Here is a 19,260-nt window from a genome sequence, read left to right on the forward strand (position 1 = left end):
TTCCATGGGAAGAAATCTGGAGGATTCAAGGCTTCATAGCAATCTCATTTGTGTTCATTCACAGGAGAAGCCTTAATGGAGCCTGTGAATATCACATCCTTTTAATGTGCAGATATTTAAACAGTGGAAAGATGTGTACTGATAATGTAGGGATAATGCCCAAAATAAATGTAGTGTAGTAGGTATTATCTTTTTAGTTGTAGTGCCTTAGTTCCAATGAAAAAGATACTGAGAGGGGGAAGAAAAATTGATCATGGATGTGAGGTATGCCCTCCCTGCCCTTACTACCCCAGCCCTTCTGCCAGAGAAGAGAGAGAGGGTAATAAAAATAAAAGGTATTTATGTGTATTCATAATGTGTATTCACCTTTCTTCAGTGAGGTTTGGTAAGTAGGTTTTGATTTTTTTTTTGGTATATGGATGATTTGGTTTACTGAATCTCATTTACAGACATTTCCTTGTAGGAACATTCTGTGCACAAAAAAAAGAAAAAGGATAAACATTCCAAAAAAGCTAAGAAGGAAAAGAAGAAAAGTAAGAAACAGAAATCTGAAAAGAAGGATGACTTACTTGATAGTTCTTCTGTAAGTAAGAAATTTAAAAATACTTCAAATTCAAATCAGTCTTAAAACTTGAACCATTTTAGTCCCTGTGGGTATGCATGGTTAGTAAAATTAAGGCTCATTCTTATAATTTTCTGTTGGGAAAAACTGCAGCAAAATTTATCAGTTTTAATGTACTGAGTATTTAATCAATTTAAAATAGGCTGTTACGTGAGTGCTTGTGAATTTTATGATATTAAATTCAGTCATTAGGAACTAAGGGAGTTATAGTTTTTCAGCAGAGAGAAAATGAAAAACAAAACCCTCATTCTGATATAGAGAGGAAAATTTCATAGATACCCTGTAGTGTGTGGTATATTGGTATATGATAGAAAGAGATTTCTACAATTGGAAATAATTGACTTTGATTTTAAGCACAAATTACCTCTGCCTTTTTCCTCAGATGTTCAACCCTCTACACTCCTAACAACGTGGGAGTTGTACATGGGTCTGAAGGACTTGTACATTTGAATCTGTAAGGACATGGCTTTGCATGGAAGGGCACTCTGCCAAAACAATGCAGAGACTGCATTTGAAATCTGGGTGCTGATTTCTGGTCACATTGTGGAAAAGATCTTCCCAGCATTTTTGGTGCAAGTCAGGTGGCACTGTTAGTTTTAATTTTCAGAGTCACTTTTATGGAGTGAAGGAACGTCCATTATAATGAGACTTACTTTTCAGGGGTTAATACCAGAGATAAACTATTATATCAGTGTGGGAAGTAACCAAAGTCATAAATGTCCCACATTCTCTGTGGGAGTCACCAAAACCCTTCAGATCACAACAGGGACGCCTAGGATGCAGCACAGTACTGGCTGTAACTTCCATGCAAAGTCTTTCACTCCTAAGACAGTTTCATGTGAATAGCAGAGACACTCTGTTCAGTGCAGCCCTATTGGATTCAAGTGAAAAAACTCTGTACACTGTTTGCAAGTGTAGGAAGCTGGACACAAAAATATCAGGCAATAGCATGTACTGTGCTTTATATTGTGCTGTGTAACTTATCTAACTTTTAAAATGTGAAACATACTTAGTAATGCATGTAGCTTTTAAAATATTTTGGTTTTGTTATGCCATAAATCCAGTCGGTTTTGGTTTTGTTTTTATTCTGACTGTTTAACTTTAAGTAGAGTTATGCAAATAAGCTGCCAGTATGAGGTAATGTTGCATACTGTGATGTGCTCATGAAGTGAAATGTTCTGATCACAATGGAGCAGTCTCATATGGGAATATTAATATTCTGGTTTTATTATCAGTATTTTTAAATATTAAACAGTATTATATCAGTAATGCTAATCAGCATTAATTTCGATTATCAATATAATTGCTAAGTATTGCATGTTATCAAGTAGTATGTTAAGGTGTTATTTTTATTCTTTACATTAAACTTTCTCTTTAGGATTCTTCAGTTGAATGGGTTGAGTCAAATGTGTCACAGTCAGATGACACAGAAGAGGCTTGGAAGGTCAACAAACAACCAGATGCTGCAAAAGAACCTTCTCTGCAGGTGAGCAGGCTCACAGCTACTCCAGAGATTAATTCAGCTTGTGAAACATGCTTTGGTTTCTTGGGAGCTCTTTTGCAGGGTGTTAAGCAAAACCTATTTTACAGACAAATGTATTTGTTTAGCTGGGTGATGCTACTTTTCATTGATTGGAAGACTTCTCTACCTTCTCTACTTTTGAGTATTTAACAAGGCACTATTCTTAATGTTGCCCAGCACCATCTCCTATCAGGTTTGAGGCTCTTACAAGTTAGTTTGGTTTTCTTGAAGACATCATCTCAAAGGTCTTAACTAGACATGTTGCTTTTTTCTTCACAATTTTAGTGGCTGTTCTACAATTGAATAAATTGGCAACTGGCCCTAGGTGACCCTGCTTGAGTGGGGTTTGGGCCAGATGACCACCAGAGGTCCTGTGTACATCCACATTTGTTGGTGCACATTGCTTGCTGATGTGGTAGTGGATATTATGGATTCATTTGGTGATAGATAATTTTGCAGTTCCTCCTCTTTCTTGGAAGAGATCTGAGAAATGGAATGTTGTGTTTCACCTCTGAAATTCTCTGGCATGTTGCCTAACATGATTTTTAAATAAGAGAGACAAAGTGACATATGGCATCTGTTCAGATTGACGACTCAGTCTCAAACTCTGTTGAAGACAGGAAGATTCTTCTGCAAGGACATGTTTCAAAATAGGTGTAATCTGGTCATTTTGGTTGCTATACTGGAATTACAGAATTGCTCTAAATACTTGCCTTTATCGAGTAACTGCTTACAATGTGTAGGTCACTGCTTGCTTTTGAGGCTTCACATTTTAACCTATATAAATAGGTTATATTTATATAGTAGTAGATATATCTAGGCTTTTAATATGCTGCTTTTCTTTAGTCTAGTCCTTATTTTTAATCTCCTTGGTCTGGCTTAGGTTCTGTTAATGCAGTATTCTAGCTGTTATTGTGGTTACAGTTCACAGAATTTAAATGTATAACTGTTAAGTGTAAAGGTGCAGTTAGTGCCTGGATATCTGAGGTATAAACTATGCTCAGATACTGATTGCAGATTTTGTATACACTAGAAGAGATGTAAGAGATCATGAGATTAGAGTTTTTATTTATTCTAATGATTAGCAGTCTGTACAATATGCATGTTTACTAATGTCTTAAATACCATTGTAAATATGTATTTCATATTACAGGGAGACATGAAATTTGTTTAAGTATTAAAAATTTGGAAGATTAGAGTTCTTAAAATCATATTTGCCTTTCATTGAAGTATTTCATATGTGTTTGTAGAACCTGTACTGTTTATTGTCAGCAGCATTTGTCAGTAGTTGCACTGCTTTGGTTTGGCACATAAGCCGTGTTTTTTGTTGGAATTATGAACACTGATTCTTTGTGTTTATTTTAAAGAGAGAAGAATGGATGAATTTAAGCTTCATGTCATTGAAAACAACGTCAGTAGCAGCTGTCAAAGGTGAAAGACACAAAGACAAAGTATTGGAACGACAGAAAGCTCAAGAACTTGAGCAGGTAGGAGGAATTAATATCTTAATTTTTTTTTCTGCCTTTTACTAAATTTTGTGTGATGAATAAAGTAATTAGTTGGTTCAAATATGTAAGTCTTTATTGTTATTAAAACTAATGCCTGATGTGATAATGATTTTAATTAAATTGCTCTGTTTGGATGGAAGGCTTCATACATCAGGCTTATGGAGAAAAGCCTTTTAACTTCTAGGTAAGGAGAAAGCTGCTTTTGTTAGTACCAAGTTCTGTTAGTAACAATGACAGACTGTTGGTCTGGCCTTCTCCATGGTGTGTGAAAGGAGCACCTTTGTTTAGTGTGATAAAAGCTTACTTAAGTTACTGTATTTAAATGTACAGAGGCTTGTTTTTTCCTAAAGAAAGAACTCAGAGCAGTTGTGCCTTTCATGTCTCAGTTGTTGGTGAACATATGGGTGACTCAGTGTCTGGCTAGAAAAAGGGTTGCTGTCATTGAATTAACTCTTTTTACATACAGTTCATGGCTCCTTCATTTGCTCATTTACCTTGTTAAATGCTGTGTAGTCTGGTCTGAAAACATAGTGATGGATCACTAGCTAATTTTGTCCTCACATCTCACAGCAGGCTCTTTCTTGCCATTAAGTTTCCCAGTTAGCTGTGTTGTGCTTGGGAACCAGACTGACCTGGATCACTGTTTTTGTATAGTATGCAGTGTCTTAGTTATTGTCTTTACACAAGGGAGTAATATTTTAAAATTTTTTTTCTCCACAATTTTTTCCTTAGTGTCATTTCAGAGCTGTTGGAGGACCATTTAATGTGGACATCTTAAATCACCAGGATGTATTATATGTATTATGTATTATATGGTTAATGAAAATTTATATGTATTCTTGATCTTAGAAAATAATGATTTTTATAGACTCTCCCACCCAACTACTTGCTGTCCATTGTAGGTTTATACTCCTGTGTTTCCTCCACCAGAGTGTCTGCTTTTTCTTTGGTACTCAAAACAATGTATACAACATGTGCTTAGACCATGAAAGTGGCGGTGGTGAATTGTGTGACTTCACACACAAGTATCTGAAAATTTATCAGATCTTCTATAAAATACAAACCATATGCTATGCAAACATTTAAATTATTTCTGTTTTAGGCCATGCTATCTGAGAGAGAACTCAATCCCTATTGGAAAGATGGTGGTACAGGTTTGCCACCAGAGAAGGATGAAGAGGCTTCAGTTAAGAAAGGTTAAGAGCAACTTTTACTAATAATCTTAAATTTCTGTCTCCAATTTCTCGACTGTGTGTTGCTAGCAAATTACTCCTAATGTTTTAACAGGATTATGAATAATATATATATTATTAATAAGTAATAAAGTAAAATTTGTATGAAAATTCCATAGTGAATATTGGGTTAGTATCATAGTATGTGTTTTGCAGAATTTATCTTCACTGGGTTTTAATCTTGAGTGGTTTGACCTTCAATATCCTTACAAAATTCTCCATTTTGAACTAATTAAAGAAAAGCATGATTTAACTAAGACAAGATAAATTGTTGTCAACTCATTTGGTTCCTTTCATTCCATTGCACAAATTGCAGTTTTAAAGTATTCACCCACAGAAGTCTGAGTCACATCAAAATGAAGTACATTACAGATGCAGTTTGTGAAAAATAGTATTTCTGTAGCCTTTTCACTTTTTTCCTTACCCCAGGGTTATCCTGCTCACTTCCAGCAAACACAGTAACAAAAACATTTTTCATAATGTCATGAAACATTTATTATTTGGTGAGAATGATCCTTGTATTGTGTCAACAGAGAAGAGTGGGGTCTACTTTTTGAGAGCCTTTCCCTGTGGACATTCTGTCCCAGAAACCATTAGGCTCATGCCCACTTTTAGGAGTCACAGAGATGAGAGATCTGTAAGGGTTGGCAGGTGTCAATGAGTGTGTGTTCAGAATGTCAAGACCACTGCTAGCTTCTCACATGGGAAGCAGTGGGTTACTCATTCAATTTCTGAGAAAGGAAATTCACTTGTTTGTGTGTAAGGGGTATGCCTAAGAATGGACACAGGATGTGGGAGTGACAGGAAGGTTCTTTAATGTTGTAAAGAAACTTCTCATATGCCACTCCTGTATTAGAAACTGCTTGTGATAAACTAGAGAAGCTTAAATTAAATGAGTCGTATTGCTGAGGTATAACCAGCATTAATTTATGAAAATATGTAATTGTATATTAATTCTGTTTTTCTTTTGCACTCCTTCAATTTTTACAATAAGTTTAGGCGAAGCTTTAATGTTACATACAGAATAAGGTTAAATAGGAATAATTACTTGAGATGCAAAACTACAACCTCTCGTTGTTTTCTACTTTAGTTACAGTGGTAGAAGATGCTGGATTAAGTTGGCTGCGAAAATCATACCAAAGGATGAAGGAGCAGGCTGAGAGAGAGAAGCGAAATTTTGATGAAATTGTAGCTGAGAGATATGGGGTAAGGATCTTCAGCTAAATTTTCTTTATACTAATAGATGCTTGGAAAAGATTACTTTCATATAAAGGCACAAATACTTAATGTATAAAGTAAGACATGTGAAAAGAAGCAGGAAAAAACAGCCCCTGAAGCTTCTCTCAAGTGATGATGGGTTTAGAGCTACCCTGCCTTTTATATATTTTTCTTGTTAAATGTTTTCAACATATGGGATCTTATAGAAAATTCTAAATACTTCAACAATACCCCATGGCCTTAAAAGTGGTATGACTTTTTTGTTATTTGTTTTAGTCAGTGGAGATATTTCAGTCACGATTAGAAGAAGCTGAAAAAGCTGCATCCAAAAGGGAAAACTATCATAGAAGTGGAAGATGGAAGAAGACTGACTATTCAGAAAGTGAGAAAGAGAAGAAAGACAAGAGAGAGCAGCATATTGAAAAGGAGACACGAGATGAAGATGATAGAGACAGACACAAATTTGGGGGCTATTCCAGGGAGAAGTATGGCAAGGGGTGGGTGCAGGAAGACAGAGGTTACAAAAGAGATGTATCAAGAGCAGACCAGGAATGTGGACACAGTAGCATGGACTCAGTACCAAGGGGCTACAGCTCCAAAGCAGAAAAATACTCCAGTGAAAAACGAAATCAGGAGAGGAGTTCATCTCTAAGCAACTTGAAACACAAATTTTTGAAACCCTCTGAAGATGATTTAACATCTTACAGTGCACCCAGAGACTCCAAGTTAAAGCAGTTCTCTTCCAAGGAGGACTCAGCTCACAGCTCTTTGAACAGCCGTTTCCAGAAACCCAGTGAGGATACTGCACTGTGGACCAAAACACACACGGAAGATAGCAATGAGAAATTAAAGTCTGATCAAAAATCATCAGGTACTAGGGAACAAATTGATGGCAAAAATTGGAAAAGAACTCCTCTAAGTGATGAAAAAGAGAAGTCACGACAGGAACATGCAAGTGATGCACCTGAGATTTTATCTGACAGTAAAACATCATCCTCTAGGTATTTTATGAACATCTTTACTTGGTTTTTATTTGCTGTATTTTCCATGGCAAAATATGACAAAAGCTCTATCTCCTTTTTGACCTTATAAGCACTGATTATATCAGATCTCTTTAGTTTGGAGGAGGAGTCAGCCTCCACCTAAGGGCAGCTAGAAGAAGTAAGTTCAGCAGAAGTAGTGAACATCCCTTACCTGATCTGTCTCCTCAGCACATTTGAGAATTGCTAATGATAGGTTATTTTCTGCTTCTTTCTAATGTTAGTTCACACTGTGGTAAAATTGGCCTCTTAGGCAAAAAAAACCTCCAAAATATCTCAATGGTGATTGAATTTATAAAATGCAGTCTTGAAATGTTAGAAAATGCTGACTAAAACCTGAAATAATTAATACAGCAGGGATAGGTTTGCCACTTGTGAGATGAGCTCATATGCTAAAGAAGTAGCATATGAAAAATAGTAGAAGGTGTTTAATAGAAAGTATGTTTTCTGTGGTGAAGAGGAAGCATTAATAGGAGCGCGAAAGGAAACACAAACTTAATAGGCAGCAGGAATTTAGTTTTCTGTGTCTTGCTTTTATGAAAGACAATGGAATAGTAAGGAGAGGTAGGTGGTCAGACAAGTTGTAGAGAACTGACCTTTTGCTCTGCTCATGGCCTCCTGTTCTCCAGTACTAGCAGCTTGCTGGTTCTTCCAGTGATCTGACTGGTGTGGTTGTTACTATGAATCTTTTCTTTCAGATTGTCCCAGTAATTCACACATGATGGACATGGATGAAAAGAGATATATAGGGATAGAAGTGTATAAATGTATAAAAATATATATGTCTATATATATAAAAAAGCCTATTAAGAGTTCCTCTTGAGTTCAGTGAAATACTTCAAATGTATTGGAGTTTATCAACAAGCAGGAGTTGAGCCTCAAGGAGTGGAGGGTTTCAGCTTTCTATGACAGTGCTCTAATCTTTGCAAACTGGGGAGTTGGTGAGTTCTGAGAGGTGTTCCCACTCACTGAAATGCTGGCACAGCCTGCTGTGGTCTAGGAGAGCTTAGAGGGCCTCACACAGCTCTGCTGTTGGTGGGGTCGCAGCGTGCTGGGCTGCAGTCATCAGTAAATTTACGTCCTGGCCACAGTCTGTCACAGTCACTGGAATTTTGAAAATTCCAGTAGCAATGGTACAGTTCCACTCAGGCTGTGGTTCAGGTGAGTAATGATCAGAGGCTGCCAGGGGCTGACTGAGTGTTTCTGCCTTTGTTCCCCACTGTGGCAGGCACCAGGAGTTCTGGGTGCGGACAGTGTGCTCCCATCTTAGCGTGGCAAGAGGTCCTGCTGCAGTCAAGGGATACTTCATTGGTCCTCAAAGGCCAAAGCATAATGGGAATTCCTGGGATTGCAGAATGGCCTGGGAAGGGGAGGGCTAGGCACAATGTGGAGGAAAACGCACCACCACATTGCTGTGGAAAAAATAAATTCCATCCCATCCAGCCAGACCTAGTAGAACATTGCCTCAGTATTGTTTTCTTCAAAGAAGCAGCTACTCTTCAGTCCTTTCTTTTTTTTTTTTCCTTTGTTTTTTATTTTCTTTTTTTTTTTTTTGTGTGAAATAATGGTTATTCACTTTTTTTAGTTGCAGGTACAAAAACAGTACCTTTTTTTAACTGCCACATTTACTAAGTGCAATGGTAATTGTAACTGGACAAAGCTGCAAATTTTGGGAAATGAGATTGTGTGCGGAAGTGGTTTACTTGCTCAAGTTCAAAGAATTCAATTATTATGATAGAAAAGATAGTTCTTTTCCTCACAGAAGAGAACTAGATGTAGAAACTGTTCAGCTGATATTTTCTTTTGCATGTGTTTTCCATTCTGGTGCTGTTAAACCCAATTGTGCATCTGCTTTGATATTTTAATTATATTTCTTAGCCAATGCAATTACTAAGCTGACTCATTAGTAAAGCAGGGATTACTTAGGCCTGCAAAAACCATATAGCCTCTGCTTATTGACATAACTTATTTCCAAGTTCTTCTAAGATGACTTCTTAACTCCTGAGACTCTGTGCTTTGAAATAGTGAATAACCTGTCTTCCTGTTTCTAGCAGTCAAAAGTAATTTTTTTGGTCTTGTATTTTGTAGAAAATTCTGGCTTTTGGAATGTTTTAGGTTTGGATTTATGCAGTAGATACCTGTTGAGAATATTTTATAAGCTGCTGCTTTCTTTTTCTTCTTAAAGATTCTAGACTTGTAATACATGTACTCTTTTGGTAGTGTTGTCAGTCACAAAAAGTAAATCTTTGAGGTGAAGGCTTGAATTAATAGGTGTTGCTGGTTCAGTTCCTCATGCTGAAAGTATGGCTTTTAAATTTTATCTTTTCTAAAGCACAGAGGAAGTCTCTTCAGCCTATAAATCAAAGTGTTTTGGACAGTTATGACACAGGTTAATTAAAAGTGCTGATTGGATGTCCAAGGGATCTCCCCAGAGGAAAAGTCCATCAGCTAGTGTTTGCTGGAAGTCACACTTAATAATGTGACTGCTTCAGAGTTTAATTTGAGACAAGATAAAAAGCAAATCAAAGCAATGTCTCAAGTCTCAAAAAGTTCAGACAATGATTCAAGCACTAGCATCATTAAAAAAAGCATATAGGAAGTAATAAAAACCTTTTGTTCCCTTTTCTGAAGTAGTCTGCCTTGCTTTGAAGGATACAGCTTAAGGAACAGTGGGAACTTAATCTTTGCATGTTTTGTTTCTGGTGAAATTAAACTAAATTCTGCTGAATTTTGGGGGTTTGGATTGGGTATCTTGAAAATGAAGAAAAGCAACTTCAGTAATTTTCTCAGGACTGGGGAGATCTGGTGCTTAAAGAGGACACCATCTTCAAAGATTTCCTTTTCTTCAAATCCTACAGGGTTTAGCCCTATCAGTTACTGAGTGAATTCTGCCTCTTAACAGCAGGAACCAGTATTATAACTGCACTCTTATGTATCTTTTGTGTTAGGTATTTTACTTTTTAAATTTGTTCTAGTCTTTCTTAGGGTCAGAGAACAAGAGCCAAACTTACCTGATGCCTCTTCACAGTATTTCTTACAATCTGTATTTAATAAATATCATAAAAAGTCATATGCTAAGTTTTTAATACTAACATTAAGGTACAATACTCTTTATTACCAGCTGTGGCTTCTCTATGGGCACTTCATATTTTAACATGGTATCAGTTAATTTTCCATGGAAACTCTTCTGTATCAGCCATAACATATTCAGATGCAAAGATTGTACTGTGAGCAGAAAAATAAGGGAAAATAAGTAATCTTCAAGAGGTGGAAGGCCATTTGACAAACATAATAACTCAGAAATGGGTGATTTTGCAGAAGCTGAGAAGTAAAAGCATGGCCAAACCCAGAAAGAAGAATTAGAGTAGGTTAAAATAACACTTTCTGTTTCTCTTTCCTGTTTATACCTGCTACTGACTCTTGACTGTTTTTTCATGCTGGGAGAATGTTCATAGATAGTGCTTTTCATTTGAGTTGTTCTCAAAAGTTAAAGGAAACAAACCTCATAAAAAATTTATTCAAGGTCTTTGGTTTCAGAGTCCTTGGCAACTTCAGTCTGCAAATACATTTTTATAATATGTTGTTTTGAATTATTTTGCCAGTGGACACATATGTACAAGTACAGTAGGCTTATCATACTGAATTACACAGGTGAATAGTGCCCTGTTTTTCTGTGGCTTTAGTGCAGCTGCTGTTTTACAGATCATCACAGGATGAACCGCCTCAGGTCCTTAGTGAAGAGGAGATGAACAGACTGGGAGCGAGGATTGTGAAAGCAGAACTCATGGGAGACATGGTAATGGCTGTGAAAAACTGTCATGATTTACTGCAGTTTTTCTTCAAAGCTTACAGCAGTTTAATTGTTTGGGTGTGTTTTTTAAAAGGATATTGATTCAAGCAAATAAAGACTTGCAAAATTTGGTAGGATTTGAAGATACTGCTTTTACAGTAATTTCTTCTTTAAATGCAGTAGTTCATAGACTTGAGTAGAGGATTCAGGACCCCAGGCTTTTTAGGATAAGCAGCATATCTAAACCAGTTGTTCTCTGCCCTTTTTTTAGTATTTATTCTCTTATTATAAAAAAGGGAGCAGGTGAAAACTGCAAAGCTCGCTGTCTTTGATACAAGGTAAACATTGTCTGGAGCTTTACTTATTTCATCAGCTTTGTCACAAGTGGGTGCTTGTGGTCCATAGCTCTGCTGTATAAGCAGGCTTATTAAATGTGATATGGAAATTGTAAAACTGAAAGGAATAGCATATTGCAGCCATGCTATTGCAGCCAGATCTGCCCTGAGAACAGCTGTGGAATGCTTTGTGGTCCTGCTCTGATTGAAGTTGGTCTGTGGAGCTGGGAAAAACAGCTGCATATTTAATGTGGCTTGTTTCAGCCAGCTACCTGAAGGAACAAGAATTTCACTCTTCTGCAACATTAAATTTGGAGGTTTATGCATTTTATTTATTACATTAAACATGGCTATAATGAGTTAATTCACTTCAGTAGTACTGTCTGGAAGCTTCAGTTATAGCAAGGTCAGAATCTGTTAGTTTTTAAGCTGTGTTTTTCAAGTGCTTGGCTCTGAATAGCTGCTCTTAAGGAACTATTTTCACATTTTTTTAGAAGCAAATGCTATCACTGTGGACTTTTGTATTTATTTTTTAAGATTAATTTTTACTGCACCTGTTTAGTTTGCCTCTTGTGACATAATATTTGCACCAAAATCTGCATCTTTAAGAAAGAATAAATAAATATTTATTTATAGTAATATATAAAACATGTTATGTCTCCAAGTGGTAAATTAATATTTCTCAAGAGCTATTGATTCTTTGATTTGTAGAAAGTTTTAGTATGTTTTGTCATTATTGCTGGACTAGGACATGGTGTTGATCCTTGTTAAAGCCCTTATCAGATAATTCAAATTTTGTTAGGAGAAAGTATCCATTTTACAAATATTTTCTTTTCAAACCAATTTTATGTTATAAATTCTTTTTTCATGGACTTTAGAAGTAGATGTGGGTATGTAGCTTTAAACATTTGAACAGCAATACCTTATCTAGAAATCATGTCCATTTTAAATGTTATTAACTTCAAAGGTGAATTAAAAGTAACTTGAAGCAATGTATTTCCTACTAAGGTATAATGTTAATGATTGATGTGTTCATATGTTAATCTCTAGTTTCCTTAGTTAATACTAAAAAACATACATTAGTGAGGAAAAATATGTTTATGAAAGTAATAGGTTTGTGAGGGACTGGTGTAGTGTAAGCTATCTATGCACTAGTTGCTGAAGTACTGTGGAGGGAAGGTTTTCCAAAACTGATGGAAAACAGCAAAAATTTGCAAACTTTTTTTTTCTGATACTGCTCAGCTTCAGTAGCATTGCCTAAACAAAACTTTGGGCACAAGTCTCGTTTTTTTCTTTTCAACCTGATGGGAACTGAATGAAAGTGATTTGATGAAAAATAGACATGTATTTTGTGGGGCTCTGTAATTAATTTAATCTATCATTTTGTTTTGTTTTGACCCAAATCATGTGGCAGAAACCAGTACTACAATTTTATTATTATTTGTATATATACAAATTTCTATATATGCACTCTGAATCAGTCTAGTTAAAAAAATAAAACTAAAACCAAACAACAACAACTTAAATAATAAAATAGCTAATAATATATATATAATAACCTTGTGGTGTGGCATTTTAAATATTTTTCATGGTCTTTCTCTAATCAGATTGAAAATGCAGCTAGTTTAAGCAAGTTCATCCCCACACACCAGAACAGATGGTTATGTAACAGCATGTTCTGGTGGCTGGAGCTCGAGGTTGGCCATGTGGGCCAAATGAATTCTGATTCTATTTTTGTTACTGATTTGCTGCCCGGTGTTGATCAAATGACTTAATTTTTGGTGGCAAGTATGGGTATGATGGTTGGAGTCCAGTCAGTGAAACAGACAGAGATGTTAGAGTATAAATCTCTCTATTTTTTACAGGTTGATAGGCTGGCAATTCCTAGCAATGCAAGATATTCTGAAATACTCCTGTTTAGTTAATAGTCATTGGTTAAGGGAGCACAGGAGTATCAAAACCAATTTGCACAAGACTAAACTGTTCTTATTTCCTACCTCTTGTACATTTTAATTCTCAAAATAAGGTTTAAAGAGTAGAAGTTGGACATGGAGTGTAGAGAGATGTGAAATTTCATAGCAAAAATTTCTGAGAGATATTTCCCTCATAGATCCATAGAGCTGATATATGTGTGTAAAGGTGTGTGTGTGTGTGTGTACAAGAAAAGAAAAAGGATATGATGTGTTCAGGCTTCCTTTTTCAGCTTATACATATAGTGATACCTATGCTTAGTTATGCAAAGCATTTATTAGTAGAACTTAATAATGCTTAAGAATACATTTTCTGATCTCTTTATGGCAATACTTGTTCCTATACTTCAGATGCCTCTATTCTGAACATTTTTTTCATGTTATATCCTATAAAGAATTGTGTGAATTATATTGATGTTTTCTTTAGTATTTTGTGTCATTAGAGTTTAAAATTTTAAATCAAAACACAAAAAATGAAATGAATAGTTCATTTTGATATAAAGATATCCTGAAAGTTTAAGATAGTTAAACTAATGGAGTACTATCACTTTCATTGAAGGAGTTAGCTTCAGAACTTCAAGCCAAACTTGACAGTGCTCGCAAGTTGAGAGAGACTCAGGGACAGATTCCAGCAAAGGCTGGCAGAGAGGTAAGTGAAAAATATTTTTCTTTTCTTTGCACTAACACAGTTACATGTATGATACAGGTAGCAGCTGAATTAGAGAACATCAGATGTACTTAGGAACATTAGAAAGTGTGACTTCAGGTGAGTGACTGTCCAAATTGAATTACAGTTTTTGTTGGTAAACAAAACTTTGTCCACGGTACTTTAGCAAATTCTTTTTTTTTTTTTTTTTTTTTTTTTTCTCTCAACATTTTGCTATTGCTGTTGGTACTTTAGCAAATTCATTTTTTTTTTCTCATGATATTTCCTCAGCAAGGATACATATCTTCCATTAAAAATGAAACTGATATGTGCTGGCTGTTACATGACTGCTGTCTCTGAAGAAGCTGGCACTTCAAATGTTATTCCTTTTGAAGGGTGGTATTTAAGAAGTGTAAGAAAGCTTCTTCTCTACCAACACTGATATAAGGAGACAGAGCTAATACCTTAAGTTATGAGCTCTATCCTCATGATGGAGAGCAAACTGAAACTTACAGACAAAAACTAATGTTCAATTTGACCCAGTTCCACAGTAAAATCTCAGGTGCTAGTGAGTTGAGTTTGAAAAGCCACTAAATGTTTTTGTCCTAAAAGGCTTCATGTCAGACCTCATACACCAATTAGTATTTGTCCAGTCTTTAAGAGACAAACTAAACTGAATGACAATGTGTGGTCTCTGCCTGACTACCTTGTGATAGTATTTAAATCTCACACCTGAATTCACAATAATTCAAAATTACAAAAGCTCTGTGTAGGTAGATTTTGCTTCATTGCAGTGCAGTTCTTTGGCATGTTTTTCATATCTGTAAAAAAATCCCTAAATAAAGCAGACTAGAGTTGTATACTTGCACAGGAAAAAATCCATTCAGATTTTAAAATTGAGAAGTAAAGAGCATGTTGTGGGTGAGCCTCACAAATGTTGGTGAACACCTATTCTTTAGGTACTGAGTTATGGATAACAATTTTGGTCAGGTCTGGTCTTCAACCATATTCTGATTTTTATCTTAATTTTTAATTTGAGCACTTTTACAACTAACAGTCATTGCAAAAATACAAGATGTAAGTATTCATGAATATCCTTTGCCTGTGCCTCTTTCTTGGCTTCTTCTAGTCTGTATTATGTGGTGTTTGAGTGTCAGAAGTACATCAGAGCTTACAGTTGCTCTGTCCTAAGCCCTGTCTTTGTGATGCCAGGGAATTTTTACTGATTTTACAGCTTTGAATTGGTTTTGACTAGTGGGACACAAGCAGGATGTGTTTGGCACTCCTGTGTACCAAAGGCCAGCTATGTCACACTGTGAGTCAACAGCCCAGATGTTCAGAAGCCGTCCCACAGCACAAGGGAAGCTGGTTTGTGGAGGGGTGTTTGGCTCTGCATGACTCAGCCTTTCTGTGGCACACACCACCCAAGTGCCAGCCTCAGCCACTTCAGATACATGCACTCCAAGTGAGGGACCTGAAGCGGTTTCCACAGAAATGGTTTTCCAAATGAATATCCTGTTGATCCCAAAGCTTGATAGCTGTGCCTCCATTACCCGTAACAAACATGAAGCATTTTGTTTCAGGCAGGTCTGTCTCTGCTTCTGAGGAGCAGCATGGCCAGTGTCATGCTGGGTGGTCCTAAAGTATGGCTTTGCCTTTTTTCAGTTTCTGGTGGGAGAGCTGGGGAGATAAATCAGGAAGCAGTGAAGGCAATTTTGAATGCATCTCCCTAGGAACTTTTTTTTCTTAATTAATTGGACACAGATCAATTTCCCAATTCTGTTCCCTGTGTGACTGAGTGAAGACTTACACTGGTATAAGGGGATGTATGAATGAATGACTGGGGTTTGTACAGAGGACAGGATCAATTCTTTTGATAGTGGTTCTGGTTTATTCTGCCTTAAAGTGATCAAGAAACTACAGACTGAAGGGACTATAAAGTGCTAGCTTAAATCCTACTTTAATTTTATATCATTTCATTTTGTTTGTAAGTGGGAGTAGAGGCAAATATAACTTTTAAAATGGGACTTAGTGACTAGTTTTGTAATTTTTTTGATTTAGACAAAAATTCTACCCCAAGCAACCTCAAAAATGTGGTTGTGAAGTACAGTTTTCAAAAATTGATGTTTGGAGTTTAAAAACATTGTTTTTCTCAGCTGGTATATTTCACCAAGTCTCAGCTTGGGTAGAACCCCTGTGTTGTTCACTGTGGGCTGCCTTAAGTATGTAACCCTATAACTTTTAGTATGAATATAGTTAAATTGTTTGTTAATGGAATTTGGGGTCTTAATGGGTATTGTAGTTAAATGCTTGAGCCACATTTAGATTGTGCTTGTTTTAGGTTTGAGCAGAAGGCAACCTTCAGGGTCTATGGAAATCAAAAAGCTTTTGTTTTCATTTGGAATAGAATGAAATGATGCTTATTTTCAGATGCTTATTGTCTGATTTGTCATGGGTATTTTGAGAAAGCAAGGCTGCACTTTGAGTCCTAGTGAAACTGTGTAAAGAGAAGGCTTCTGTACCATAGGGTTTCTAAGTTGGCATAGGCCATGAAATTTATACCTGTTGAGTGTAAGGAGACAGCAGAAAATTGTGGAGACTTCAGCATTTAGAAAACAACTTCCATGTGTTCATAGTTTACCTCTTAAATACAGTTTGTATTTCTGTTCTGAAAGTGCTACACAACCCTAGATTTTATTAAACTGATTATGATGATGTCACCTCTGCCATTGTCAGTACCAGTCACAACTGATCTAATTTATACTTTTATTCAGTATTTTTATTTAACAAACTGTATCTGGAACATTAGCACTCCTATGGGGCACATAATTTCCAGTAGGGTTTGCTACTACAAAAATTGGAATCTATAAATTTAAATGAGGAGGAGGCAGAATATAAAATATATCCTTTGGAAGGGACTTATCATGGACATCTGGTCCATCAACATGGTGGTGGATGAATATAGTGTGAGAGTATGCATCTTCTAAAACTGTTTTCAATCCCAAATGAAGTATGGCTTAGAAGAAAAGCTTCTCAACCCTAAGCTTTTTTCTGTATTCCATAGAACATAATTAGTATGCAGGAAACAGAAAGTAGTCTCTGCTGAGCAAATGCTAGAGACAGTTTTCAATAATGATGAATTGCATTTGAAAGACAAAATCAATGCAAAATTGAATGAAAGCTGGAAGGTGGTGCTTTAAGCAGAATAACATGGTAGGGTATAGTGTCACTGATTATTTAAAAGAAGAGAGTTCTGAAAAATGGAAACAGCTATAGGCTTTTCTGCTATGCATTTGAGAATATGTAGGGAAAATATGAATTATTTAATCACAGAAAGTCTTCATTTGAATAACTGAATTTTCTGTGGAAGTCCTTCAGCCTTTGGTCTAGTATGAGTGTTTTTCCACTGAAGAGTATTGAGTGCTTCTGTGAAGCCTCTTGGGCATAGAAGATATCCGTAGAGTAAGGCGTGAATTTTGGCAGGCACAGCATTTCACTTTACAATGGCTGACATGATGCTTCTTTAAAAGAGAAAACCATTTCTAGGCTACGTGTTGCATCTGTGAGAGTAACAGACTCCAGGCCATTGCTTGTGCATCTCAGGTGAAGAAGATTTATAGTGCAAGGAAAAATTAATTTGGTGAGTTTCATGCCATAAGTTGGGCTCATCTTTTAGTGAAAACCTTCATAGTATTAAGAACTCCATGTACTTCAAGTGCTTTTGCTATTTTTATTTAAATATTCTTCTTGAGTATAAATAATAAGATTGATTATGTTTCCAACACCTCCTATCTGAACACAATTTTTGATGTATTGAAGTTCTGATGTTTAATTTGTATTCCTGAATTCATTAGACTCCAGACTGAGGAAGAATTCTAGGGAAACTAACTCAATATAAATAATATTTTAAAAAATCTTTTTGAAGAGCTAACACTGGTTTTTAGAAAAGAAACTGAATAAAACAGCTTGGCTTAAATCTCAAATCCTACTTGTCTGATGTGGGCCTGCAGAGAAGCCAGAGAGGGACTCTTTGTTAGGAGCTGTAGTGACAGGACAAGGAGTAATGGATGCAAATTGAAAGAGGTAAAATTTAAGTTAGATATTAGAAAGAATTTTTTTACTGTGAGCATGGAGAGGCACTGGAACAGGCTACCCAGTGAGGCTGTGGATCCCCCAGTCCTCCTAGGGGGAGGGCCTGCCTATGGCAGGGGGATGGGACTAGAGATCTTTAATATCCCTTCCAAACCCTTAATATTCTCTGATTCTGTAAAATTGCATCCCATTGTATATAGTTCTGCCTTAGGAAAGACAGGATGGAACATGCTGGATCTTTACCCAGAGAAGTGATTTGCTGCACAGTTACGATCCTGAGACAAGTAAACCATGTGACATTAGGAGTGAGTAGCTGAGAGGAATCAGATGTGGAACAAACCTGAAATTATGTTCTCTTGGTTCCAGTAATGATAATGGGGAAAACAAGAATGTATTATTTTTCATATGTTTTCAAGATTGACCTGTTCACAAATAGCTTAAAAATGGCAGTGATTCCTTGGAGAAAGAGACAGTTATCTCAAAGTCAGGTGGTGTGTGTATGCATGTGGTGTGTGTGTATATATGTAAAATTTAGATAGTGATTAGTACTTCAGAGTAGGAAGTGAAAGAAAGAAGGAAAAGAATGCTTCTGATGTGTGGGGGTTTTTTATTTAAAAAGAAACCAAGCCAATGCTAAACTAACACAAAGAAAGCAAAAGCCAAATCACCCTTAAAATAAATGTTCAAAATTGCAGGTGTGCCAGGTTGTTAAATTTTAGGTTTGGGAATTGAGACTATAAACACAGATATTTTTCTGAAATGAAAATATTTGGTTGTCAAAATTTACCTATAATATGTTTTCATAACTTTCATTCTGACTTAACCAATGCAAAACCTAAATACAGCTGTAGGGTAGACGTAACCATATATAAAGAATCCTTTAAAAATTATTTTAAATTGCTTGGCATAGAAGTATAGCTGAGACACTTGTGTAAAAACTAGAAGGCTGGGGATTAATGATTCTCACTAAATGCACAGTAAAAGTCTGAGATTTTATTTGGAACTTCAGATGGTGGGGAGATACGGCAACAGATGGCTCATGGCCTGTTTACTCTCAGATGCTTTCAGCTCATCATAATTCCTGATTCCTGCTGTTCCATCACACTTGAATCTTGTCTGCAAGATGGCTGTGCCATTCTTTCTCCAGCAAAAGTTTGTGTTTTCCCTACAGACTTGACTAGCTCTAAATGTAACACAGAATAATGAAGGGGACATACTTCTGCAGAACAGCTTTCATATTATTAGTGCATACTTTTAAAAAATAATAGGTGTATGCTGTTATTGA

At 36.2% G+C, this 19,260-nt stretch overlaps 1 protein-coding gene across 5 annotated transcripts in view; it reads left to right on the forward strand.

Annotated features, from left to right (window-relative positions):
* The window catches only part of CWF19L2 (CWF19 like cell cycle control factor 2), a 60,711-nt gene that overhangs the window by 12,898 nt on the left and 28,553 nt on the right, over nucleotides 1–19,260 (forward strand). For all 5 annotated transcript variants that reach the window (XM_039718687.1, XM_039718688.1, XM_039718691.1 and 2 more), the window contains exons 3-10: nucleotides 464–583; nucleotides 2,001–2,108; nucleotides 3,512–3,631; nucleotides 4,755–4,848; nucleotides 5,975–6,090; nucleotides 6,379–7,103; nucleotides 10,845–10,938; nucleotides 13,797–13,886. In XM_039718687.1, the coding sequence (XP_039574621.1) occupies nucleotides 464–583; nucleotides 2,001–2,108; nucleotides 3,512–3,631; nucleotides 4,755–4,848; nucleotides 5,975–6,090; nucleotides 6,379–7,103; nucleotides 10,845–10,938; nucleotides 13,797–13,886 (1,467 nt within the window). The remainder of the gene's footprint in view (nucleotides 1–463; nucleotides 584–2,000; nucleotides 2,109–3,511; nucleotides 3,632–4,754; nucleotides 4,849–5,974; nucleotides 6,091–6,378; nucleotides 7,104–10,844; nucleotides 10,939–13,796; nucleotides 13,887–19,260) is intronic.

This window comes from Passer montanus, unplaced genomic scaffold, assembly GCF_014805655.1.
Source record: "Passer montanus isolate IOZ18808 unplaced genomic scaffold, ASM1480565v1 scaffold4, whole genome shotgun sequence".
NCBI lineage: Eukaryota > Metazoa > Chordata > Aves > Passeriformes > Passeridae > Passer > Passer montanus.